Raw genomic sequence first — 26,640 nt, forward strand, 5'->3', positions numbered from 1 at the left:
AACATGTATGGATAATTCTACCTGGTCACAGCCAAGCCACTGAATACAATACAATACAATACAATACAATAGTAGAGTTGGAAGGGACCTTGGAGGTCTTCTAGTCCAACCCCCTGCCTAGGCAGGAAACCCTATACCGTTTCAGACAGATGCTATCCAACATCTTCTTAAAGACTTCCAGTGTTGGGGCATTCACAACTTCTGGAGGCAACTTCTGTTCCACTGATTAATTGTTCTAACTGTCAGGAAGTTTCTCCTCCGTTCTAAGTTGCTTCTCTCCTTGATTAGTTTCCACCCATTGCTTCTTGTTCTGTCCACAGGTGCCTTGGAGAATAGCTTGACTCCCTCTTCTTTGTGGCAACCCCTGAGATATTGGAAGACTGCTATCATGTCTCACCTAGTCCTTCTTTCTCTTAAGCTAGACATACCCAGTTCCTGCAACCATTCTTCATATGTTTTAGTCTCCAGTCCCCTAATCATCTTTGTTGCTCTTCTCTGCACTCTTTCCAGAGTCTCCACATCTTTTTTACATCGTGGCGACCAGAACTGAATGCAGTATTCCAAGTGTGGCCTTACCAAGGCATTATAAAGGGGTATTAACACTTCACGTGATCTTGATTCTATCCCTCTGTTGATGCAGCCTTAATGGCACAGCCTTAATCACCATCCTATCTCTTTAAAGGGGATATTTGTTTTAAAAAAGCAACTCAACTTACCAATCACCCGCCCGCCCCCCCTTTCCCCCAACTAGCACAAACGAGAGTCCTTCTTGCTCCAATAAAAGGCAAAAATGGCTTTTTTTACACATCCCCACAAACATCGATTCCAGCTTTTGGAAAAGTTGTCCTGTTTCCAAAGCATGAAATCGGAAGGGGAGGGGAGGGAGAAAGAGAAAAGCGGGGAAGGGGTGTGAAGGAGAGCTTAGTGGCTCGCTCACTCTGTCCCCCCACCCCACCCTTGCATAAATATTCAAAAGGAACATTAGAGGGTCGTGCGTTTCCCCCCACCACCACCACCAAATTCATCTCTGAAGTCCGCATAGAATTGCCAAGAACAAAACTAACGAGGGGAGCAGATGTTACACAATGCAACCGAGGTCCCCTTCCTCTCCTCCGCCCCTGACTCCCCCCTCTACCCACCTTACATCCCCCTCCTCTTTTCCGAGCTCCCCCCCCCCCCCAATTAGGTCATTTAAGGATTCTCCTATCCTATCAGAGAGCCTTTTGCAAATTCCTGGGCGAAAATTTGTTTGGCTATACGCTAGAATTGGATAAATGGCAGAAATTGTGGGAAAGGAACTACAAATGAAGGATGTCAACTGTTCCACAGATGGAATCTCCCCCCCCCCCTCCAGCACGGCTCTCCAAAATGTTTAAAAATTTGGCCCCAAATTATTGGAAGTGCAAACAAAAAAAAAATCCCACCAGGCCCCTTTTTCCGTATGTGGTGGACACGCAACGAGGCAAAAAGAAATATTGGAGAATGATAAAATCATGGCTGGAACAAATGGTGGAGATCAAAATCTGTTGAAAGCAGATTTTTTTCTCTCCTAGGCATAATACCAGAGGGGTATAAGAAAGATGTGCTTTATCTAATTATACATGTATTAACTGTGGCCCGAATAATCTATGCGTATAGATCTATGCGCATCTATGCGTATATCCTTCCGACGCGCCCTAAAAAGTTGGCTTTTCCAGCAAGCCGGCCTGGCCTGTTAATTTTAACTTATTTTAAATGTATTGTCTTTTAAATTTGGTTTTTTTTTAAAAAAAACTTTTGGGATGTGTGTGTTTTTTAATGTTGTACGCCGCCCTGAGTCCTTTTGGAGAAGGGCGGCATATAAATCCAAACAAACAAACAAACAAGAAAATATCCCATCAGAGTTAGACATAATGAGGAAAACTTTGGCCTGTGAGGAAGCAGATAGTCTCACCCTAGAATTAAAAAAATAAAGGGAAATCAATTATGAAGTTTGGAATAGATTTTATTATTGGTATAAGAGAAGGTGACAAGACTGGAACAAATTATAAATAATGTGATTGGATAGATAGGATAGATAAAGTCTTAAGCAGGACAAGATTATGTGCATATAATGTGATTGTATGGTCATAACGCCTTCGTTATGCTGCAGTATTTTAAATGTAAAAACAATAAAAATATATTTTTTTAAAAAAACAATGTCAACTGCATATAAAGAGACTTCGTATGAGATGGTTTACAGATGGCATCTACCACTGGTGAGGTTGGCAAAGTTGTTTAAAGACCACTCAACTAAATGTTGGAAGAGCCACCAAATACCTGGATCTTATTATAACATGTGGTGGGTATGTGGAGAGGCAAAATAGTATTGGACGAAAATTAAGACACGATTGGAACAGAGGATACAACAACGTATTGAGCTGAAGTCAGAAGCATTTCCGCTAGGAATTTTACCTGAAATTTATAATACAGAGAATGTATATTTAACCATTCATGTATTAACTGCAGCTGGAATTGTATTTGCACAATATTGGAAAAGTGTAGAGACTCCTATTGATGAGAAGGTGCTTAGGAAAATATTAGAAATGTACAGAAATGAACAGATTAATGTTAGCAATGAAGGAAAAAGAGCAAACGGAATATTATATGATTTGGGAAGTATTTTACCAGTGGTTGGAGGGGGGAAAAAGGAGTTTGGAAATGAAGAAAGCTAAAAACATAAGTAGATAATACACTTAGGGATATAAATAAGATGAAAACTGCTAATATGTGTATGACGAGAATAATGTTGATATGATATTATTACTAGAAGATATTAAGAAGAAAAAGGGACGTTTAAATGCTCTATATATTATAATACTAAACTTAGGGAAATAATGTTAATATGAAGGTAAAAGATGTGGCAAAAGAGGAACTATGTTGCACAGATAAGTTTGCACCCAGACGGAGACACTGCATAAGGAAAGATGGAATGTTTATTTTTGTAACTAAAAAACAATAAACTTTTTTCTTAAAAAAGAAGAGCCTTATGCAAATTCTGCTTCTCTTCTGCCCCCTCCCCTCTCTCTCCGAAGACACCCCCCACTTCCCCCAAAAGTGGGGGAGAGAAAAGGCCTCGGCTAAGCAGGCAGGGGAAGACGGCGAGTCCCGTCCCCCCACTCCCACCCCCCATTTCATTTCTGCAGGAGTGGTTTTTGCCTCGGGGCCAAGCTGCGTATTTTGACAGAGGAGGCCTCCAGAGAGTTGGGATTAGTTGAGGTTGCTTAGCTAAACTCAGAAGCCTTGGCCTTCTTGGGGGAGATGGGCAGATGTAGCCGCCGTCGAGGTTCCAGCTGCTGCCTTCTTTCATCCTCTATACAGCTGGAGAGAAGCGGGGTAGCTATCTCAGCAGGACCACTGCTCTCCTGCCCAAGTCCCAAATTAGAGGCTGCTCAAAAAAAAAAGAGCTTTGGTAAGCCTTAGTGATGAAATGAAGGCACTGCAAAGGGAAGGGAAGGGAATAGAATATAGAACAGGTAATAGAATAGAATAGAATAAAATAGAATAGAATAGAACAGAACAGAATAAGAATAGAATAGAACAGAATAGAATAAGAATAGAATAGAAAATATGGAATGAAGAATAGAATAGCATAGAATAGCATAACGTAGAATGCAGAATAAGAATAGAATAGAATGCAGAATAAGAATAGAATAGAATGAAGAATAGAATAGAATGCAGAATAAGAATAGAATAGAATGAAGAATAAGAATAGAATAGAATGAAGAATAGAATAGAATGCAGAATAAGAATAGAATAGAATGAAGAATAGAATAGAATGCAGAATAAGAATAGAATAGAATGCAGAATAAGAATAGAATAGAATGAAGAATAAGAATAGAATAGAATGCAGAATAGAATAGAATGAAGAATAAGAATAGAATAGAATGCAGAATAAGAATAGAATAGAATGCAGAATAAGAATAGAATAGAATGAAGAATAAGAATAGAATAGAATGAAGAATAGAATAGAATGCAGAATAGAATAGAATACAGAATAAGAATGAAGAATAGAATAGAATGCAGAATGAGAATAAAATAAAATAGAATAGAATGAAGAATAGAATAGAATACAATAGAATGCAGAATAAGAATAGAATAGAATGAAGAATAGAACAGAATAGAATAGAATTAAGAATAGAATTAGAATAGAACACAGAACAGGTTAGAATAGAATAGAACGGAATGGAATAGAATAAGAATAGAATTATTCAGGGAGGTCTTATTTTCGGGAAAACAGGATGCGAGCCAATAGTGTGTGGCGGCAGTCCAAAAAGCCAATGCAATCCTAAGCTTCATTAACAGAGGGATACAATCAAGATCAAGGAAGGTATTAATACCACTTTATAAAGCCTTAGTAAGGTCACACCTAGAATACTACATCTAGTTTTGGTCACCACACTATTAAAAAAGATGTTGAGACTCTAGAAAGAGTGAAGAGAAGAGCAACCAAGAAGATGAGGGGACCAGAGGTTCAAACATACGATGAACGGGTGCAGGAACTGGGCCTGGCTAGTTTAGTGAAGAGAAGGACCAGGGGAGACAGGAGAGCAGTCTTCCAATATTTGAGGGGCTGCCCCAGAGAGGAGGGGGTCCAGCTATTGTCCAAAGCACCTGAAGGCCGGACAAGGAATAATGGATGGGAACTGACCAAGGAAATAAGGAGAAATATTTCTGACAGTGAGAACAATCAACCCATGGAACAGAAGTTGCCTTCAGAAGTTGTGGGAGCTTCATCCCTGGAAGCTTTCAAGAAAAGACCGGACTGCCATCTGTCAGAAATGATATAGGGCCTCCTGCTTGGGCAGGGGGTTGGACTAGATGACCTACAAGGTCCCTTCCAACTCTGCTAATCTGTCATTTTTGAGGTTCTGCAAGTGACTTCTTTTCCAGTTTGCGGTCTCCAGCTGAGGGGGCTTGGTTAAATTTAAAAAAAAAAATCCCCTCCCACACGATACAAGGTTGAGTTTTTGAAGACGAAGGATTGAAACTGGGGGGACTAAAGAGGTTTACCCACCGCGGAGTTATATTATCATGAGTAAGAAAAGACCTGTGACTTTGCCCAGTTGGGAAGGAAGGATCCTTTTCCCACGGGAGATCTCCTGGAGAGAAGAGAGTCTGAAACGGTATAGGGTTTCCTGCCTAGGCAGGGGGTTGGACTAGAAGACCTCCAAGGTCCCTTCCAACTCTACTATTCTATTGTATTGTATCTACTCTATCTACTGTTTTAATATGACTGTTTTAATATGACTGTACACCGCCCCGAGTCCTGTTTAGGAAAGGGTGCGGTTTATAAATTAAAGTTTATTATTATTATTATTACTATCTATCTATCTACTATCTATCTACTATCTATCTACTATCTATCTACTATCTATCTACTATCTATCTACTATCTATCTACTATCTATCTACTATCTATCTACTATCTATCTACCATCTATCTCTATCTACTCTACTATTTTATTGTATTGTATCTACTCTATCTACTATCTATCTACTATCTATCTACTATCTACTCTACTATTGTATTGTATTGTATCTACTCTATCTACTATCTATCTCTATCTACTATTGTATTGTATTGTATCTACTCTATCTACTATCTATCTACTATCTATCTACTATCTATCTACTATCTATCTACTATCTATCTACTATCTACTATCTATCTCTATCTACGCTACCATTGTATTGTATTGTATCTACTCTATCTACTATCTATCTACTATCTATCTACTATCTATCTACTATCTATCTCTATCTACTCTACTATTGTATTGTATCTACTCTATCTACTATCTATCTACTATCTATCTACTATCTATCTACTATCTATCTACTATCTATCTACTATCTATCTACTATCTATCTACTATCTATCTACTATCTATCTCTATCTACGCTACTATTGTATTGTATTGTATTGTAAGAGGCAGATTTCTGCTTATCAAATCCAGATCGGCAAAAAAATGGATCGATGCGGCTCTGAGTCATTAACACACGCGCACAGCAACTAACTTTCATCCAAGCTACTCCAAATGCAGGCTTGCCCAATATTTAAATTGCCAAGGAAACCTGCAGATATGCTGGCCTTGTTGCATTCGGGTCTTTTCCCCGTGTAAAATCTTACACGGGAAAAAACCCGAATATAACACGACCAGCTTACCTACACTGGTGAAAATCTACGAAAACACACACACACACACACACACACACACACACACACTTATCAGCTGGGCTCCTGTCAAATCTGGCTCTCTTTTTTTTTTTTTTGGCAGCTTTCTCCCGATGGAATTATGCAGCACTTATTTGCAGCCTGTTTAAAATTCCTTAATTATGCCAACGACAACTTTAAACCGGGTTTTATTTCTGAATAATTTAATTAGCCTTTTGAGAGGCTAAGTACCTTTTCTGGAGTGTCTGGGAAAGGCATTGTTTTTATTTCGGCTTTTGTTTTGTTTTCGCTGGGCGTACGGGGAGCGTGTGATTTAGCAGGTCCTACATCGCAAGCCCCTTAAGGCTTTTAAAACACGTTCGTGTGCTGATACCCACACGGGCACACTTGCTCTCTCTCCGAAGCGTCTGCCTTTTTTTCCCAGAGACGGCTGGATGCAAATTCTAGGAAAGTCGGAAGCTCGTCCCCTAGCAATGAACAGCCATCCATTGTTCAGACCTAGGCTTCCCCAAAAAAGCAGGAGGCAGAGTCCTGGTCCCGACAAAACCCCTTTTATTAAACAAATGTGAATCCCTCTCCTTCACATTCAGCAAAGGCCTGGCAAACAGTTCTTTCAAAGGAGTATTTATGACCACAGACCTTATCTATCTTGGAAAGCTGGCATGCAAATATTTCCCAAATGAGGTGCTGTGGAAGGAAAGACTAGGCACAGAGGCTAAAACTCAACACCTGTCTTCCTTAAAAAGCGAGAAGCAGAGTCTTGGTCCCTGCAAAACCTCTTTTATTTACACAACTGTGAATTCCTTTCATTCACAGTCAACCAGGCTTGGCAAAACACTCTTTCAGAGGAATATTTATCAACACGCACCTTATCTCGCTTGGAGAGCTGCCAGATAACCCGTTTCCAAACGCAGGCAAGGCAACACTTGGCACAGTCTCTTATAGTCACAAACAGAACTTTTCACTCTTGAAACAACCGAAGGAACAAATTGTTTCCTGCAAAAGCCCCCTCCCCGTTCGCTCCTCTTTTGTTTCCTCTGGGAGGGGCCAATCACCTCCAAGGTGTCGCTTTACTCCCAATCCCTTTTATTAAACAAATGTGAGTTCCTCTCATTCACACTCAGCCAAGGCCTGGCAAACAGCCTTTCAAAGGCGTATTTGTGACCACAGACCTTATCTAGCTTGGAAAGCGGCTATGTAAATATTTTCCCAATGAGGTGCTGTGCAAGGAAAGGCTGGGCACAGAGTCTCTGAGATTCACGGACAGATCTTCACACTCCTGAAATGAATCTAATGACCGAACGAACGAATTGTTTTCGGCAAAAGCCCCCTCCCCTTTCGCTCCTCTTTTATTCCCTATGGGAGGGGCCATTCACCGTCCACCTGTGGCTTTACTCCCAAGTCGACTCTGATTTCTGAGTTGTTCTTTTCTTCTGGCAGCTCTGCGCATGCGCACATTGGAAACAGGCTCCAGCTGTTCCTCTGCCTCACAGCTGTCTCGCTCCATAGGCACCTGATCACTGCCAGATGGCCTCGGCCCCCTCTCTGCCTCTGACACAGAGGCCTCGTCGAGCCTTCCGCAGCCTCCAGGACTGGCCCATACTCCCCCCCAACAACCTCCTCAATGTCCGACTCTGCTGCCAGCCCTGCTGGCCGCTGCCTGGCCACAACATCTGTGTTGGCCATCTGTGTGTCCAGATGTTGTGTTGGTGCAGCTGGGCTTATCAGGGGATAGTTCCACAGAGCGAACCGAGTGACTTACAGATAAGTTACTCGAAAGGGAAGTTGGAATATGGAGGCCAAGCTGTGCTGTGAGAGTGATTCACGCCACTTTTTACTTTTAGAGGACTAGAAACCAGGAAGGCAAGGCTGATTGCCCACGGCTGACTATGGTAGAGGGTTTTAAAGAAGGATGCAGCAGCTGATCTAAGAAAGCCTCAGTTAATCGGCAAATAAAAGAGAAATTCAGTCAGGAAAGCCCGTGTGAGGGGAGGTGGGGGACATTCAAAGCCTTCTCAATTAGCTTCATAAAATCCACAAAAAGCTCTCAAAAGCACTAATGAAATATAGTTTGTGTTTTATATATATATGTGTGTTGCATTTTTGCTGATAAACAATGAAGGGAGACTAGTATAGATCTATTTCAAACTATTTAGCTCTCATCAGCCAGCCATACCCTTGCTGGGATTCGAACTTGGTGTATTTTACATATTAGGCAGTTGTATTAACCTCTAAGCCACAACCTCTCCTCCCTTATCAGCTGACCCAGGGGAATGATTAAATGTTTTTTCTTATAAAAAAGAAAAAAAATTATATATATATATATAAAAATAGGAGCCAGCCATGTGCAGCAGCTGCCAAAAAAGCCAACACAGTTCTAGACTGCATCAACAGAGGGATAGAATCAAGATCATGTGAAGGGTTAATACCACTTTATAAGGCCTTGGTAAGGCCACCCTTGGAATACGGCATCCAGTTTTGGTCACCACGATGTAGAAAAGATGTGGAGACTCTAGAAAGAGGGCAGAGAAGAGCAACAAAGAGGATTAGGGGACTGGAGGCTCAAACACACGAAGAACGGTTGCAGGAACTGGGTGTGTCTAGTTTAATGAAAAGAAGGACTAGGGGAGACATGATAGCAGTGTTCCAATATCTCAGGGGTTGCCACAAAGAAGAGGGGGTCAAGCTATTCTCCAAAGCACTGAAGGGCAGAACAAGAAGCAATGGGTGGAAACTAATCAAGGAGAGAAGCAACCTAGAACTAAGGAGAAACTTCCTGACAGAACAATGAATCAGTGGAACAGAAGTTGCCTCCAGAAGTTGTGAATGCCCCAACACTGGAAGTCTTTAAGAAGATGTTGGATAGCCATTTGTCTGGAACGGTATAGGGTTTCCTACCTAGGCAGGGGGTTGGACTAGAAGACCTCCAAGGTCCCTTCCAACTCTGCTATTGTATATACATACACACACACACACACACACACACACACACACACACACACGGACAAATAAAATAAAAACAGTTTCTTTTTTTTAATCCTCCTTCCTTTTGTAAAATTAATAGAAGAATTGGGTCTAGAAGAACCCAAATAGAAGAGTGAGAATTGGGGGGGGGGGGGGGAGGGGAAGAAAGATTTGTCCCTTTCCATTTATTAGAGGAACAGTTCACGGATTCCAGAGTCCAAATCAGTTCCTTGTTAAAGCCATGAACTTAAAAACCTTGACGGAGAATCTGTCCGTCAAGGTCTAGTGAAAATGGGCAGGAATGGATACATATATATTTGGAGAGTTCATACGGATAAACCCCTTTTCCCCAGAAGGAATAGCTGGCTTTTTTCCCCCTACACTCTGATGATCATAATGAGCAAAAGTCTTGGAGGAATAAGCTAATCCTTTGGCCTGATTGTCAGCAGCTGTCTTGTACCACGAAGAAGTCCAAGATGAGGAGTTAGATGAAACGAAGCAGCCAACGACAAGAAAGGGGCCCCACTCTGGACAGTGAGGAGGTTGGGGAGGAACATGGGCCAGTCCTGGGAGTTGAGGAAAGCTCAGGCGAGGGCTCTGTGTCGGAGGCAGAGATGGGGACAGAGCCGTATGCCAGTTATCAGCTGCCTTCAGAGTCAGACAGCAGTGAGGCAGAGGAACAGCTGGAGCCTGTTCCCAGTGTGCGCATGCGCAGAGCTGCCGGAAGAAAAGAACAATGCAGAAATCAGGGTCGACTTGGGAGTAAAGCCACAGGTGGAAGGTGGTTGGCCCCTCCCAGAGGAAACAAAAGAGGAGCGAAAGGGGAGGGAGCTTTTGCAGGAAACAATTTGTTCGTTCGGTTGTTAGATTCATTTCAGGAGTGTGAAGATCTGTCCCTGAATCTCAGAGACTCTGTGCCCAGTCTTTCCTTGCACAGCCCCTCATTTGGAAAGTATTTACATGGCCGCTTTCCAAGCTAGATAAGGTCAGTGGTCACAAATACGCCTTTGAAAGACTGTTTGCCGGGCCTGAATGTGAATGAGAGGGATTCACATTCGTTTAATAAAAGGGGTTGGGAGTAAAGCCACAACTTAAGAGTGATTAGCCCCTCCCACAGGACATAAAAGACCGAACGGGGAGGGGGAATTGCGGGAAACGATTTGTTCCTTCGCTCGTTTCAAGAGTGGAAAGTTCTGTTTGTGACTATAAGAGACTCTGTGCCAAGTTTCGCCTTGCCCTGTGTTTGGAAACTAGTTATCTGGCAGCTCTCCAAGCGAGATAAGGTTCGTGTGGATAAACATTCCTCTGAAAGACTGTTTTACTAAGCCTTGCGGACTGTGAATGAAAGGAATTCACAGTTGTGTAAATAAAAGTGGTTTCCGGCAAGACTTTCTTTGAAGATGGCTTATAGGACAGGAGAGCCTGAGGAGAAGACCAGAGTCCTCTCTTGTTCTCCTGCTCCCTGCACAGAGATGGTTAATTCTGACGTTGATGTCCTTCCATTTTGCACTTTCCATGTTCTTGTTTCATTGAAGGCCCCACCAGGCTAGAACTCAACACCTGTTCTGACCCAGGCTTCCTTAAAAAGCATGAAGCAGAGTCTTGGTCCCGGCAAACCGAGATGTTCCTTTCCTTTCAAAAAAGGTTTGGGAGGTCCAGAACTAGAGATTTATTTTGTATTTTACTTGCATTTATTTAGTTTGTCAAACATGTACGAGATTGCAGGTATACGTATAAACACGGACATGGAAATAAGTACAGATAAATGGGGACAATAGGACAGGGACGGTAGGCACGCTGGTGCGCTTATGCACACCCACTTTATGGACCTCTTAGGAATGGGGTGAGGTCAACAGTGGACAGTTTACGGTTGAAGCTGTGGGGGTTAGAGGATGTAACAACGGAGTCAGGTAGAGAAGCAACCAAGAATTAAGGAGAAACTTCCTGACAGTGAGAACAATTAACCAGTGGAACAATGTCCTTCCAGAAGTTGTGAATGCTCCAACACTGGACATTTTTAAGAAGAGGTTGGATAACCCTTTGTCTGAAATGGTGTAGGGTTTCCCGCCTAAGCAGGGGGTTGGACTAGAAGACCTCCAAGGTCCCTTCCAACTCTGTTATTCCATTCTATACACTTCAAGAGCATTCCAGGAGTTGACCACTCTGTGGCTGAAGTCGTATTTTCTGCAATCGAGTTTGGAGCGGTTGACCTTGAGTTTGTTTGCCGGTGTATTATTGCGGTTGAAGGGGAAGAAGTCACGGACAGGTAGGACGTTGTAGCGGATAATTTTGTGTACTACGCTTAGGTCGGATCGTAGGCGGCGTAGTTCCAGGTTGCCCAAGCCCAAAATTTCAAGCCTGGTGGTGTAAGGGATTCTATTGTGAGCCGAGGAGTGGAGGACTCTTCTCGTGAAATACCTCTGGACTCGCTCAATTGTGTTAATGTCCGATTCCAGGCAGATGAGCTGTATTCGAGAATTGGTCTGGCAAAGGTTTTGTATGCCCTAGTTTGCAGTACAATGTTACCGGAGAAGAAGCTTCGCAAGATTAGGTTGACAACTTTTAATGTCTTTTTGGCAATGCTGTTACAGTGAGCATGGAGGCTTAGATTGTTTGAGATGAGGACTCCTAGGTCCTTGACAGAGCGAGGGTCAACTCTTAAGTTCATCTCTCCTTTGGCCCATCTTGCTTGAAGGGCCCGGCTATCTTCAACTTTCTTGAAAGACCAGCCTTCATCCAAACATTTCCCTTTTCCACCGGAGTGATCGTTTCGTTCAGCTTTTCATAATCTCATCCCTTTTTCAATCCCGGGCAGCAAAACTCCCAAATCATCCCAACACCCAACCAAGAAGCAAATGGTCTCGAGGAAAGTCCTGCTGAAACGAAGACTCTCCACTAAGTTGATCGTGATGTGAGATATTGACAGGCTGTCATCGTGTAGCAAAGGAAGCAGATGGAGGATGTATAAAACAATGCTTTGCGCATAGGAAAAAGAAGGAACGGTGGAAGAATTGGAAGAGAGAAAAAAAGGAAATAAATGCTACAGAATCTGTGGGAGATTTATTGCAACATGGCATGAAGACTGTGTCATTTCTTCCCTTCCCTTCTCTTCCCTGCCTTCCTTCTTTCTTTCCTTCCTTTCTCTTTTCCTTCCTTCCTTCCCTCTCTTCTTCCCTTCCCTCCCTTTCTCCTTCCTTCCTTTCTCTTTTCTTTCCTTTCTTTCTCCCTTTTCCTTCCTTCCCTCCCTCCCTTCTCCTTCCTTTCTCCCTCTTTCCCTTCCTTCCTTCACTCCCTCTCTTCTCCTTCCTTCCTCTTTTCCTTCCTTCCTTCCCTCCCTCTCTTCTCCTTCCTTCCTCTTTTCCTTCCTTCCTTCCCTCCATCTCTTCTCCTTCCTTCATTTCTCTTTCCTTTTCTTTCCTTCCTTTCTTCCTCTTTTCCTTCCTTCCTCCCCTTCTCCTTCCTAATAATAATAATAATAAATAATAAATATTTATTTCTTAGCCGCACCCTCTCCCGAAGGACTCGGGGCGGCGTACAACAAAACATAGGAAATAAATATATAGACAAACATACATATACCAAAAACATATACCAAGACATATACAAAACATATCCTCCCTTCCCTCTCTCCCTTCTCCTTTCTTCCTCTTTCTCTTTCCTTCCTTTCTCTTTTCCTTTCTCTTCCTTCCCTCCCTCTCTTCTACTTCCTTCCTTTCCTTCTTTCCTTCTTTCCTTCTTCCTTCCTCTTCTTTTCTTCCTTCCTTTCTCTTTTCCTTCCTTCCTTCCCTCCCTACCTTTTATAAGTCCTCCAACTACAATAAACTTGCAAATAAAGTACAATAGGAGAAGTTTAAAAATTCAAAACCGCAACCCGCGAGCCAAACGGTTATATTTTCAAATAATGCTTACGTTTGGAAAAGGTGACATTTCAACCCGTTTTTATTTTTTTACTTTTGCTAATGAAGTCAATGAGCCAACAGGATTACATTTCTCTCGGGGAGGGGAAAAAAAAAAGAATAAGAGAAGGGAGGCAACCCTTGTTAAAACCTCAAGAGTTCTTGTTTTATCAACTTTTTCAATTGCTACGCTGACAAGTGGAGTTATTAAAGCCTCAAATTAAACTCAAGAGGAGAAAACGCGATTGAATTCATTCGCTTCTTTTCACTTCCTTTTTTTTGGGGGGGGGGATTCCTTTTCTCAAGCTTTGAATATCGCTATCGATAGTCGAGGGGCTGAACATTATTTTAATGCTTTTCAGTGGCCCGAACACTGAAAAGCGACACCGCGCATAAAGAGCCTGACGAATTACAAAATTGTAATTTAAATAATTTCAGGGGTTGAACCCCTAGCATTGTGTGATTCCCTACCTTAAGAGGAGGTTTTAACGATACCAATAACCACGCCTACCTCATATGGCAAACTTTGTGCACCCGCATTTTGCAACCCTCTTGCAGCATGCATTTATAAGTCTGAAAGGAGGAATGTGTGTTTAGGTAAAAGGGACTAGAAACTCCGTTTTTCACTTCGCACGCCTTTTTCCAACCCCTTGAAACCAATCTCTCAAGTTCCCTTCCAACAGCCTACATTGGATGTTAAACCGCTTTTTTAAAAACAAAACACAAAATAATGGATTTGAGATGAAGGAGAGTTGCTTTTAATAAGGCGAACCTAACTATTTTGCAGTCTTAAATTCCCCCCTTTTTTTTTTAAAAAGGGAAAATACTGAAGGATTTTACAATTGCAATTTAGATTCTGCCAGGAAGATGTCCATCTCATTAGCGCCCCCCCCCCCTTAAACACACACTTTTACATTTCCGATTACAATTTCCCCTAAAAGGAGTGAACGCTTTATCGAAACCGAGGTGGTTTGAAATAATGAGAAACGTTTTCATAAAAAGAAAGCGATTTTTTTTTTTCTTCCCCCGGCCCGGTTTGGAAAAAAAGAAACGACTTTCTTCTGCGGATAGAGAAAACGATAATTTATTCCTCCTCTAAATGAGAAGCAAAACAGAAGGAGAAAAAAGATGAAACTGATCATCATTCATTGCCCATTTATCTCCAGCAGACAATTAAGACCCCAGATCAAAGAGGATTATCGTGCCAAGGCGACAACCGGGTGGGGGGGGGACCCATCATGAAAAATCATCTCCGGGACAGTGTTATTTCTAACCCCCCCCCCTATTTTTTTTCATCCATTCTCTCTTTCTTCTTAACTCGCTTCCACGCCAGCTTTGTGGCTTAAGCACAGCCGAGAGGCTACTCCTCATTACCCAGCCACAGATGTCAGTCTAACCTTCCTTTCTTTTTCTTTTTTAAAGCACAATAATTTGCGAGAGATTCTTGTAGGGACCAGATACAAAAGACGTCCAGAATTTTAAAAAAACGTTTGTCCGCTCACGGACACCGATTGGGAGAATGGGTTGCATGAGAAACGAACGCACTGGATGTCCAAACCACCGCTGGGAATTTAGGTTGGGGGGAGGGGGAAAGGAGGGAACGGGGAGGGGGGGCTTTGGTGGTAATGAGTGAGGGGTCTTGGGTGGACTTAGAATATAGAATAACAGAGTTGGAAGGGACCTTGAAGGTCTTCTAAATCTTACACCACTTCAGACAAAGGGTTATGCAGCACCTTCTTAAAAACTTCCCGTGTTGGAGCATTTACAACTTTTGGTGGCAAGGAGTTCTGCTGGTTAATTGTTTTAACTGTCAGGAAATTTGTCCTTAGTTCTAGGTTGCTTCTCTCCTTGGTTAGTTTCCACCCATTGCTTCTTGTCCTGCCTCCAGGTGCTTTGGAAAATAACTTGACTCCCTCTGGGAGCTGGGACAAGTCACGGGAGCTCCCTCCATTAGGCAGCGATTAGGGATTCGAACCACCGAACTGCCGACCTTTCTGATCCACAAGCTCAGCGTCTTAGCCACTGAGCCACCTTGGGGTAACCTAGAGTAGCCTTTCAAAGTATAATAAATTTTAAAACCAGCCTCTGGTTCCCACAGGACTGACCGCACTCTGCTGCTTTCTGGTTCCGAGAACAAGATCTAAGATCTAACCAATTTCGTTGCATTTATTTTGGACAATGACAATAAAGACTATTCTATCTAGAAACTAACCCTGGATTGTTGGAAACTACTAACCTGCTTCTACCACCCTGCTTTAAAAGCAGGGTTTGCATCGCTAAAGCCCCTCGATGGGAGGAAGACTTTGAAAACCAGCAATGCGTCGACCAGGAGTCAGCAACTTGTGACTCTGGGGCTGCATGTGGCTCTTTCATCCCTCTGCTGCGGCTCCCCGTCGCCAATCGGCACCACAATTTTGAGAGACGCTTCTGGTTGGGGGTGGAAGCAGGGCATGCCAGGAAGAGAGTCTATGGCAAGGGGCGGGTTTTCCGGTCAGCTCCACAATTGATAGGGCTTCCGGTTAGGACAGGTAGAGGAGCTAGGAAGAGACTCTGTGGTGGGGGAACCGGACTTCCAGTCAGCAGAGGAAAAAAGATGCCATGCTAGGAGGAGACTCTATGGTGGGGGGAGCCAGACTTCCAGTCAGCAGAGGAAAAAAGATGCCGTGCTAGGAGGAGACTCTATGGTGGGGGAACCAGACTTCCAGTCAGCAGAGGAAAAAAGATGCCGTGCTAGGAGGAGACTCTATGGTGGGGGAACCAGACTTCCAGTCAGCAGAGGAAAAAAGATGCCGTGCTAGGAGGAGACTCTATGGTGGGGGAACCAGACTTCCAGTCAGCAGAGGAAGAAAGATGCCGTGCTAGGAGGAGACTCTATGGTGGAGGAACCGGACTTCTAGCTGGTTCCAGAATTGAACGGGGGGGGGGGGCTTCTGGTTAGGACTTTTGTGGTTCTTTCAGCGTTTAAGGTTGCGTAGACGGTCCAAGGAACAATTTCTCCAGCGTTTCAAATTTGATCGGGGAAAATGAATGAAGAAAAAGTTGCGCATAACATCCCCATTGTAGTTTTTTGCTTCCGCGGGCCGTTTCGTTGACGTTTGCAGCGGGATAAACCCAGAAGGCAAGAGGAGAAGAAATGGACGGAAACTCTTCAGGGAGAGAAGCCACCTGGGAGGAGCCACTAAGGAGAAACTTCCTAACAGGACAACCTGCCACCAGAAGTTGTGGATGCTGCCGTCGCTGGAGGTTTTTAAGGAGAGACGGGACAGCCGTTTGTTTGTAGGGTCTCCTCCTTGAGCAGGGGGAGGAGGGGGCTGGACTGGATGACCTCCAAGGTCCCTTCCAGGTCTGTTCTGTTTGCTCGATTGAACCAGTAGAACGGCTTGCCTTTGGATGTTATGAGAGCTCCATCACGGGAGATTTGAGAGAACAGAGACTGGACAGCCACCTGTCTAAAATGATATCGGGGATGGCGAACCTATGGCACGAAGTGGTGCGCAGGCATGTGCAGCCTCTCCTGTTCTTCTGGGTTTCTGGCACGCACACACGCATGACAATCGGCTGGCCTTCATGCATTCAGCCGTTCCGTCCACTGAAGGACTGTTCTTCTGTCCTTCTGACATGTGCATATGCGCTGGCCGGCTGCGCATCATCACGCATGCGTGCCAAAAACCGGAAGTGTGTGTGCCAAAAACCGGAAGTTTGTCCCCCTGGCGTGCACATGCCACCCTGGGCAGCTCCTCTCCCAGATTGCGTCCCCAATGAGCATGCCCAGACAATGGGCACGCACACTCCCTTTTCCGCACTTGGTGCCAAAAACCTTCGCCATCCCCAATATAGGGGCTCCTGCTTGAGAAGGGGGTGGGGGTTGGACTAGAAGACCTCCGAGGTCCCTTCCAGCTCTATTCTGATTGATTGATTGATTGAAATGGTCTAAGGTCTCCTGCTTGAGCAGGGGGTTGGACTAGAAGACCTCCAAGGTCCCTTCCAGCTCTATTCTGATTGATTGATTGATTGATTGATTGATTGATTGATTGATTGATTGAAATGGTCTAAGGTCTCCTGCTTGAGCAGGGGGGTGGACTAGAAGACATCCAAGGTCCCTTCCAGCTCTATTCTGATTGATTGATTGATTGATTGATTGAAATGGTCTAAGGTCTCCTGCTTGAGCAGGAGGTTGGACTAGAAGTCCTCCAAGGTCCCTTCCAGCTCTATGCTGATTGATTGATTGATTGATTGATTGAAATGGTCCAGGGTTTCCTGCTTGAGCAGGGAGTTGAATTAGAAGACCTCCGAGGTCCCTTCCAGCTCGATTCTGATTGATTGATTGATTGATTGAAATAGTCTAAGGTCTCCTGCTTGAGCAGGGGGCTGGACTAGAAGACCCCCGAGGTCCCTTCCAGCTCTATTCGGATTGATTGAAATTAGGTCTCTCTTTTTGAGAGCGTGGTTTTATAACAGGGAAAAATATTTCACGGGGAAGCCAGGGGTTGGACTAGAAGACCTCCGAGGTCCCTTCCAGCTCTATTCGAATCAGTTGAAAAGGCCTCTGGCTTTTACTAAAGGAAGCACATTCCATGGGGAAGCCTGGTTGATTATCCATCGCTCATGGCCATGAGAGACAATTCCAGGCCAGACGGACCTTTAATCTGGCTGCACTTCACAGGGGAGGTTTCCACGCCGGCCCAACACCCGCGAATGCACTCGGGGACCTATTTATTAACAATTATTGGACTCTGTGCGTTTTGTGGCTGCCTCCCTCCCCGCAAACGCCACGCCAGAAGCCACCGGAAGGGGCTACGATAAGCCAAAAGGAAGGCGCCGAGTGGCACGTTGCTTTCAAAATAATAATAATAATATTAATTGTCGAGAAGGGTGAGCAGCGGGCTTAAGCGTCAGCCTCGCTGAGAAGGACTCCCCCCCCCCCCCTCGAGGGTCGTACGACAGTAATGGTTGCCAGCAGGGAAGGAGGAATCCCTTCGGCCGGAGAGGAAGGTCCCTAAACGGGGATGCAGGAAAGGATAACGAAGATTTAGCACCCACTGTTTCTTCCCCCCCTTTCGATAGCTGTGCCCCAAAAGGGAGCTCTCCCACCCGGCTAACAATGAAGATGTGTTTGCCCCACGAGATCAAATGTTTGCTAGTTGTCGTTGCCTCGCCCAAAGAAGGCTTGCTTCCCCGCAGGTGATGCTTGCTTCCCTAGAGAGGAGCGGTGTGCCAGCCAGCCAGCGAGACGGGACTCAGCGTACAAGCGGTGTGAAAATACAACCATCTCTCTCTCTCCTCCTCCCACCCACCCCCCCTTTCTGCTCCTGTGCTGCTCTATAATGAGGGAACCGCCGAGGGAAATCGCTTTGAGGTATTGCATCCTGCGGACACGCTGCGCCCCCAGGCGCAGTTGCTTTTCACCTCTCCTGCAGGCACTAATTGTACAATTCCCACGGCATTTTGCACGCTCAGGCGCCCTTCTTCTGCCCCCCCCTCCTCCTTTTTACGCCGCGGGTTCAGGGAGACGGTGGGAGGGAAGAAATTTAAAAAAGCAAAGAGCCCCCCCCCTTAATTCATAAGCGCCACCCCTGACACGGCGGAGGTGAAATTCGCCCACCCGATAAATTATTTACGTCGGGACGGTCTTCCCCTCGCACCCTTCAAACTTTCCTTCTTCCTTTTCTTTTTGCCATTTTTTAAATATTTTTTATTCTCTTGCATACCATTGTAAGTATAACTTCACATAATTGTTATTCTTCTTTACATTTGTCATTCTTATACAATTGTTATTCCATTTAATAGGTTATAATGTACAGTTTGGGTTGCTTTGTTTACCATCCCTTCCGGCTGTTGTAACACCACCTTCTTTTCCCTTTCTTTCTCTCTCCCTCCCTTCTCTACTTCCTTCCTTCCTCCTCTCCTTCCCCTTCCTTCTTTCCCTTACCTTTCTCCTACTCCTACTCTTCCCCTTCCCCTTCCTACCCTCTCTCCTTCTCTTCCTCTCCCTTCCACCCTCCTCTCCTTACCTCTTTCTTCTTTCCCTCCTCTCCTTCCCCTTCCTTCTTCCCTTACCTCTCCCCTACTCCTACTCTTCCTCTTCCCCTTCCAACCCTCTCTCCTTCTCTTCCTCTCCCTTCCACCCTCCTCTCCATACCTCTTTCTTCTTTCCCTCCTCTCCTTCCCCTTCCTTCTTCCCTTACCTCTCCCCTACTCCTACTCTTCCCCTTCCTACCCTCTCTCCTTCTCTTTCTCTCCCTTCCACCCTCTTCTCCATACCTCTTTCTTCTTTCCCTCCTCTCCTTCCCCTTCCTTCTTCCCTTACCTCTCCCCTACTCCTACTCTTCCTCTTCCCCTTCCAACCCTCTCTCCTTCTCTTCCTCTCCCTTCCACCCTCCTCTCCATACCTCTTTCTTCTTTCCCTCCTCTCCTTCCCCTTCCTTCTTCCCTTACCTCTCCCCTACTCCTACTCTTCCTCTTCCCCTTCCAACCCTCTCTCCTTCTCTTTCTCTCCCTCCCACCCTCCTCTCCTTACCTCTTTCTTCTTTCCCTCCTCTCCTTTCTCTTCCTTCTTCCCTTACCTCTCCCCTACTCCTACTCTTCCTCTTCCCCTTCCTACCCTCTCTCCTTCTCTTTCTCTCCCTTCCACCCTCCTCTCCTTACCTCTTTCTTCTTCCCTCCTCTTCCTCTCATTCTCTCCTACTCTCTCCCTTTCTGTTGCTATAGGTGTCTCTTTCAAATCTCAGTTTATGTTTCCCTTCAAACTTTCTTCCCCGGGCTTCCCATCCACGCGTGGGGTGGATGAGCGTCTTGTAAAATACATTTTGGGGGTTTTCTTTTTGCTGAGATTTTTCCGGGGGGGGAGGGAGGAAGAATTGGGGGAGGGATAGAAAAAACCTGAGAGGTCAACACCCCCCCTTCCTCCCACCCGCCATGAATTTTGTCGTGTAAAAAATTAATTACTCATGCCCAACCTGATCACTGTAGTCCTCGGGGAATCTCTTCCGCACCTCCGGATCTGTAAATAATTGACAGATAATATTAATTGGCTTTGAATTGGTGAGCAAGCAGAGAATCACACATTAATATTTGATCAGAGGATGATAGAGGCCCTAGCAGGAAATGCAAACCAGGGCAGGCGGAGGAGGAAGAGGCCAAGAGGAGGAGGAGGAAGGGACTTTGCAAGCTTTCCTTTTGCTCTTCTTCCCCGAGACCAAGAGGGGAGATTAAGGCCAGGGGTGCCACGCTTAACGGTGGATGAATGAATGCAGGAGGAGGGGGGAAAGGGAGCCCGGCACTATGTTTTCTAAGTGAACAGGACTTCAATTGTGCTTCGGTTTGTTCTGTTGGTTTTTTTCTTTCTTTCTTTTTTTCTTTCTTTATCAGTGGTTTCTTTTTGGTGAATGACAGGAGCCTGGCTTTATAATCAGAAAGGGTGGGGGTGGGGGGGGATTTACTGAACAATGGCATTTGCCAGGATTGGGGGGTGGGGGATTTTGCAGCTTTTTGAAATAAGGATGGAAATGAAATTGGGCTGCATTAAAAAGCTGGTTTTAAAAAGGCCAGATGGGGGAGAGAGAGAGAGAGAGAGAAGAGAAAAAGAGAGAGAATGAGAGAAGAGAGAGAGGGAAAAAGTGAAACAGAGAATGAGAGGAAACAGAGAGAGAGAACGAGACGAGAGAGAGAAGGAGAAAAAAGAAAGAATAAGAGAAAAGAGAAAGATAACGAGAAAAGAAAGAAGTGAGAAAACAAGGAAGTGGAAAAAAACGAAAGAAAAAGACTGTACGACAGAAAAAGAGACAAGAGAACAAGAAAAAAGAGACACAGAGAGAATAAGAGAAAAGAAAGAAAATGAGGGAAAAGAGAGAGACGGGGAGAAGAAAACAGAGACAGGGAGAAAGAGAGAAAGAGTATAAGAGGATGAAAAGAGAGAATGAGAAAAAAGAAACAGGTATGAGAGAAAGGAGAGAAGAGAAAAGGGAATGAGAGAAAAGAAAGAGTATGAGGAAAAATGAGAGAAGAGAATGAAAAAAGAGACAGAGAACAAGAGAAAATAAAGAGAAAGAGGGGAAAAGGGAGAGAGAGAGAGAACAAGAGAAAGGAAAGAGTACGAGAGAAGGGAAAAAAGAGGAGAGTATGAGAGAAAAGAAAGAAAGTATGAGAAAAAGAGAGAAGAATGAAAATAGAGAATGAGAGAAAAGAAAGAGAGAATACAAGAGGAGAGAGGGAGAGACGAGAACGAAAAAGAGAGAGGCAGAGAGAGAGAGGGAACGAGAGAGAAGGCAGAGAGCAGGCAAAATTCCATCAACAAAGAACAAACTAAAAGTTAATTCGAGACTCTTGGGGAACACGGCTTTGGAGCCCGTTCTCGCCCTCCATAATTTCATCCCTCTTTCTCCGGAAAACCATGTGCCACGCTACAAGCAGCATTTCTGAGTGGGTTTAATTGAATTAAACAGAACAGAAGCAGCAAAAGAAAAAAAGAAAAGAAAAAAACCACCCCCAACGCAGACAGAAATAATTCTTATGACAAATCGTCTCAAAACAACCCTATCGCGACCATCTGTTTTTCCTGAAGCAAATCCCTCCGATTGCCAGGTTCCGTATTACGAGTGTAATTTTTAATTACAGTAATAATAGACGGGGGAGGGGGGGTGGGGCGAGGGGGGGGGAGGGAAAAAAGAATCTCGCATTTGGTCGGGAAGTTGTCATTTTCGTAAGACGGCGCTTGCTGTCAAGAGCAGCATTTGGGCGAGCGATGGCGAACATCATGCCATCCGCTAGGTTTCCCGGAGAAGACGCGCTGTTGAACCAGATGCTTTCAACTTTTGCAAAAACAAAAACAAAAAAAAACCTCCCCCCCCCAAAAAAAAAAGGAGAATTGAAAATTTGTTTCTGCGAGTTTTGATCGTGGCGGGAGAATCCTGTAAATAAACCTTCGCTGCTCAATTATTGTTCTCTTGCCCTGAATCAAAGCTGGCGCGGTGACGAAATCGTTTTATGACGCGTGTGTCACATATTTGGTATGAAAAAGGAAGTCCCTAACCCTCGCTCTCACGTAGGCAAAGGAAGCTTTGCTAACTGTACACAAAATTGTCTGCTACAACGTCCTACCTGTCAACAACTACTTCAGCGGAGGGGAGGGGAGTAGAGTAGGAAAGAGAATAGAATAGGAATTAAAATAGAGTAGAGGAGCAGAGAGTAGGAAATCGAGTAGAATAGAATAGGAATTAAGATAGAATAGGAATTAGAATAGAATAGAAATTAAAATAGAATGGAATAGAATGAAATGGAATGGAATAGAATATATATAGTAGGATAGGATAGGATAGATAATGGAGTAGAGTGGAGTGGAGTGGAGTAGAGTAGGAAAGAGAATAGAATAAAATAGAATAGAATAGAATAGAATAGAATAGAATAGAATAGAATAGGAATTAAAATAGAATAGAGTAGGAAATAGAATAGAATAGAATGGAATGGAGTGGAATAGAATAGAATAGAATAGAATAGAATAGAATATATATACGTAGTAGGATAGGATAGAAAATGGAATGGAGTGGAGTGGAGTAGAGTAGGAAAGAGAATAGAATAGAATAGGAATTAGAATAGAGTAGAGTAGGAATTAGAATAGAATAGAATGGAATGGAATAGAGGGGAATGGAATGGAATGGAGTGGAATAGAATAGAGTATATATAGTAGGATAGGATAGAAAATGGAGTGGAGTGGAGTGGAGTAGGAAAGAGAATAGAATAGAATAGTAGAGAAGAGAATAGAATTAGAATATAGAATAGAATAATAGAATAGAATAGAATTCTTTATTGGCCAAGTGTGATTGGACACACAAGGAATTTGTATTTGATGCATATGCTCTCAGTGTACATAAAAAGACAAGATATATTCATCAAGAATCAAACAACACTTGGTGATAGTCATAGGGTACAAATAAGCAATCAGGAAACAGTCAATATAAATCGTAACAATACAAGGAACAAAGTTACAGTCCTGCAGTCATAAGTCATAAGCATAAAAGTCATAACACACGGGCAAACAATAGCTACAAACTCAAAATAAACTGCACCAACCTCGACTGCAGTAAATACGACTTCAGCCACAGAGTGGAATGCTCTACCTGACTCCGTTGTTTCATCCTCAAAAACCCAAAACTTCAATCTCAAACTGTCTACCGTGGATCTCACCCCATTCCTAAGAGGTCCGTAAAGGGGGCATGCATAAGCGCATCATCCCCATTTATTTGTACTCATTTCCTTTGTTCATGTTCATGTTTATACTTATACCTGCAATCTCGTACATGTTCGACAAACTAACTAAATAAATAAATAAATAAATACATACATACATACATACAAATGGATGGATGGATGTTTGGAAGGATGGATGGTTGCATGGTTAGGTGGGTGGGAGGGTGGCTTTTTGAATGGATGGATAAGATAGATAAGAGATAAGATAGATAAGAGGAAAGATAGCTGGATGGATAAATGGATGGATGGATGGATGGATGATGGATGGATGGATGGAAGGATGGATGGATGGATGGATGGGTGGGTGGGTGGGTAGGTAGGTAGGTAGGTAGGTAGGTAGGTAGATAGATGGATAAGATAGATAAAAGATAGATAAGAGGATAGATAGATAGATAGATAGATAGATAGATAGATAGATAGACAGACAGACAGACAGACAGACAGACAGACAGACAGACAGACAGACAGACAGACATGGATAAGAGATAAAAGATAGATAAGGGGATAGACAGATAGATGGATGGAAGGATGGATGGATGGATGGATGGATAAGATAGATAAAAGATAGATAGATAGATGATAGATAGATAGATAGATAGATAGATAAATAGATAGATAGATATGGATAACCTAGATAAAACAGATAAGATAGATAGATAAGAGAATAGATGGATAGATAGATAGGTGATAGATAGGATAGATAGATAGATAGATAGATAGATAGATAGATAGATAGATAGATAGATAGATAGATATAGATGATAAATAGATAGATAGATAGATGATAGATAGATAGATAGATAGATAGATAGATAGATAGATAGATAGATAGATAGATAGATAGATAGATGATAGATAGATAGATTATAAATATGGATAAGAGATAAAATATAGTTAAGAGGATAGGTAGGTAGGTAGGTAGGTAGGTAGAGGACAGATATGGATAAGAGATAAAATATAGTTAAGAGGACAGACAGACAGACAGACAGACAGATGCCCCCAACCAGATCCAGGGCTCCAACGAAGACCCACCGGCTGCCAGGCAACATCCAGCCCACTTTGCCACTTAGTTCAGCCCAGCCCTGGCACCGCTTCCGCCTTTCCTGGTCTCTTAATTTCCACCGGCAGCAGGAGCATAGCATGCGGGTACCTCCTGGAATCCCGCCGTTTGCAAAAATGCCTTTAAACGCTCCATCTGGCCGGCATCCCCTGGCCTGCCTCTACACATTTTAACACTCTTCAGCGGTCTGCGTTGCATCCGCTTCGCTGCTTCGGGAATGAAACCGCCTGGGAGCATTTTCCGAAGCAGTAAAAAAATAAAATAAAAAGCGCATTTGATGCAAGGGGAAATTTATTTTATTAATGGATAACCTTTTTTTCTGGAAAAAGAAAATAAAACAGCAGGAAAAGAAGGTTCAGCATCTACCTAAAACCCTGCTATGGTTTCCAGTTTTTTTTTTAATGAAAGGAGAAAAATTCTGCAAAATGCAGGATGGTGCAGGGACTCCTTGCTTAGCGACCACAATTGGGACTGGCAACCCCGTCATTAAGCACAGCAGCTGCTAAGTAAACATGTGCATTATGATCTGATTTCCATCTTCCTTTTGCTTTCCAGAACTGGGGAAGATTCTCAAGTCAAAAAAAGGCCGCTGGACTTCCTTGATTCTTTTCCTTGAAGAGGTTTCGCTTCTCATCCTGGGAGCTCCTTCCGCTCTTGCAAAAGAACTCCTTGGATGTACCTCTTGAATTGAAGAAGCTTCTAGGATGAGTAGGGAAACCTCTTCAAGGAAAAGAAAGACAATGCAGTTGCCTTTTGGGAAATGCACCTTTGGGACAGACCTGGGGATGTTCTAAATCCTTCATGGCAAACCTATGACACGCATGCTACTAGGCCCAAAACAGGGACTCCTAGAGACTTCAGGGAGGCCTACTAGGCCCAAAACAGGGACTACTAGAGGCTTCAGGGAGGCCTGCTAGGCCTAAAATAGGGACTCCTAGAGGCTTCAGGGAAGCCTGCTAGACCCAAAATAGGGACTCCTAGAGGCTTCAGGGAGGCCTGCTAGGCCTAAAATGGGGACTCCTAGAGGCTTCAGGGACAACTGCTAGGCCTAAAATGGGGACTCCTAGAGGCTTCAGGGACACCTGCTAGGCCTAAAATGGGGACTCCTAGAGGCTTCAGGGACGCCTGCTAGGCCTAAAATGCGGACTCCTAGAGGCTTCAGGGAGGCCTGCTAGGCCCAAAATAGGGACTCCTAGAGGCTTCAGGGAGGCCTGCTAGGCCCAAAACGTGCACACGCTTTTGGCACGCAAGGACAAAACGGTTAGCCATCATTGTTCTAACCGTAAGCGAAAGGACCTGCCCCGGCTGGTCCCCCAGGAAAGCAAAACTCTTGACTCCACCTAATTAAATCAAATTAAATCTTTTCTTCTCTCATTCCTTGGTCCCTGCCTTCTCTCCTTCCTTCCCACCTTCCTTCCTTCCAATATCTCAGGGATTGCCACAGAGGAGTCAAACTATTCTCCAAAGCACCCGAGGGCAGGACAAGAAGCAATGGGTGGAAACTAATCAAGGGGAGAAGCAACTTAGAACTGAGGAGAAACTTCCTGACAGTTAAAACAATCAGTGGAACTCCTTGCCTCCAGAAGTTGTGAATGCCCCAACACTGGACGTTTTAAAGATGATGTTGGATAGCCATTTGTCTAAAGTGGTGTAGGGTTTCCTGCCTAAGCAGAGGGTTGGACTAGAAGACCTCCAAAGTCCCTTACAATTCCATTCTATTCCATGCCATCCCATCCCATCCTGCCTTCTCCTCTCCTCTCTTCTCTTTTATTCTCTTCTCTTCCATTCCATTCTATGCCATCCCATCCTATCCTGCCTTCTCTTCTCTTCTTTTTTCTCTTCTCTTCTCTTTCCTTCCATCCCATCCCATCCTCTCTTCTCTTCCCATCCTTTCCCTTCCATCCTTCCCTGCCTTCTCTTCTCTCTCTTCTCTTCCATTCCACTCTATTCCATTCTATGCCATCCCATCTTATCCTGCCTTCTCTTCTCTTCTCTTCCATGCCATGCCATGCTGCCTTCTCTTCTCTTTCTTCTCTTCCATTCTCTTCCATTCCATTCTATTCTCTTCCATTATCTCAAAAGGGCCCAGAGATCTCTTTTGCCAAAGGCATTCGAGCTAAGCCAGTTCATTAGAGCTTGCCTGCCCCCATTGAGTTTTAAACCCAAAGCCGAATTAAGATATTTGTTAATGGAGAACTTCATTAAGACCCCGAGGAGAGGGACTGTTTCTGATAACAAAGACCTGAAAGCAGGACTTCTATTTGTTTTAGGGGGGAAAAAAA

The 26,640-nt window shown here is 43.9% G+C and overlaps 1 protein-coding gene across 1 annotated transcript in view; it reads right to left on the minus strand.

Annotated features, from left to right (window-relative positions):
- DENND1A (DENN domain containing 1A) overlaps positions 1-26,640 on the minus strand; it is a 224,199-nt gene that overhangs the window by 147,852 nt on the left and 49,707 nt on the right. The window contains exon 3 of the mRNA XM_081967098.1: positions 20,013-20,056. Coding sequence (XP_081823224.1) covers positions 20,013-20,056 — 44 coding nt within the window. The remainder of the gene's footprint in view (positions 1-20,012; positions 20,057-26,640) is intronic.

The sequence above is a fragment of the Natrix helvetica genome (assembly GCF_964273705.1).
Source record: "Natrix helvetica genome assembly, chromosome: 15".
In the NCBI taxonomy this organism is placed as follows: domain Eukaryota; kingdom Metazoa; phylum Chordata; class Lepidosauria; order Squamata; family Natricidae; genus Natrix; species Natrix helvetica.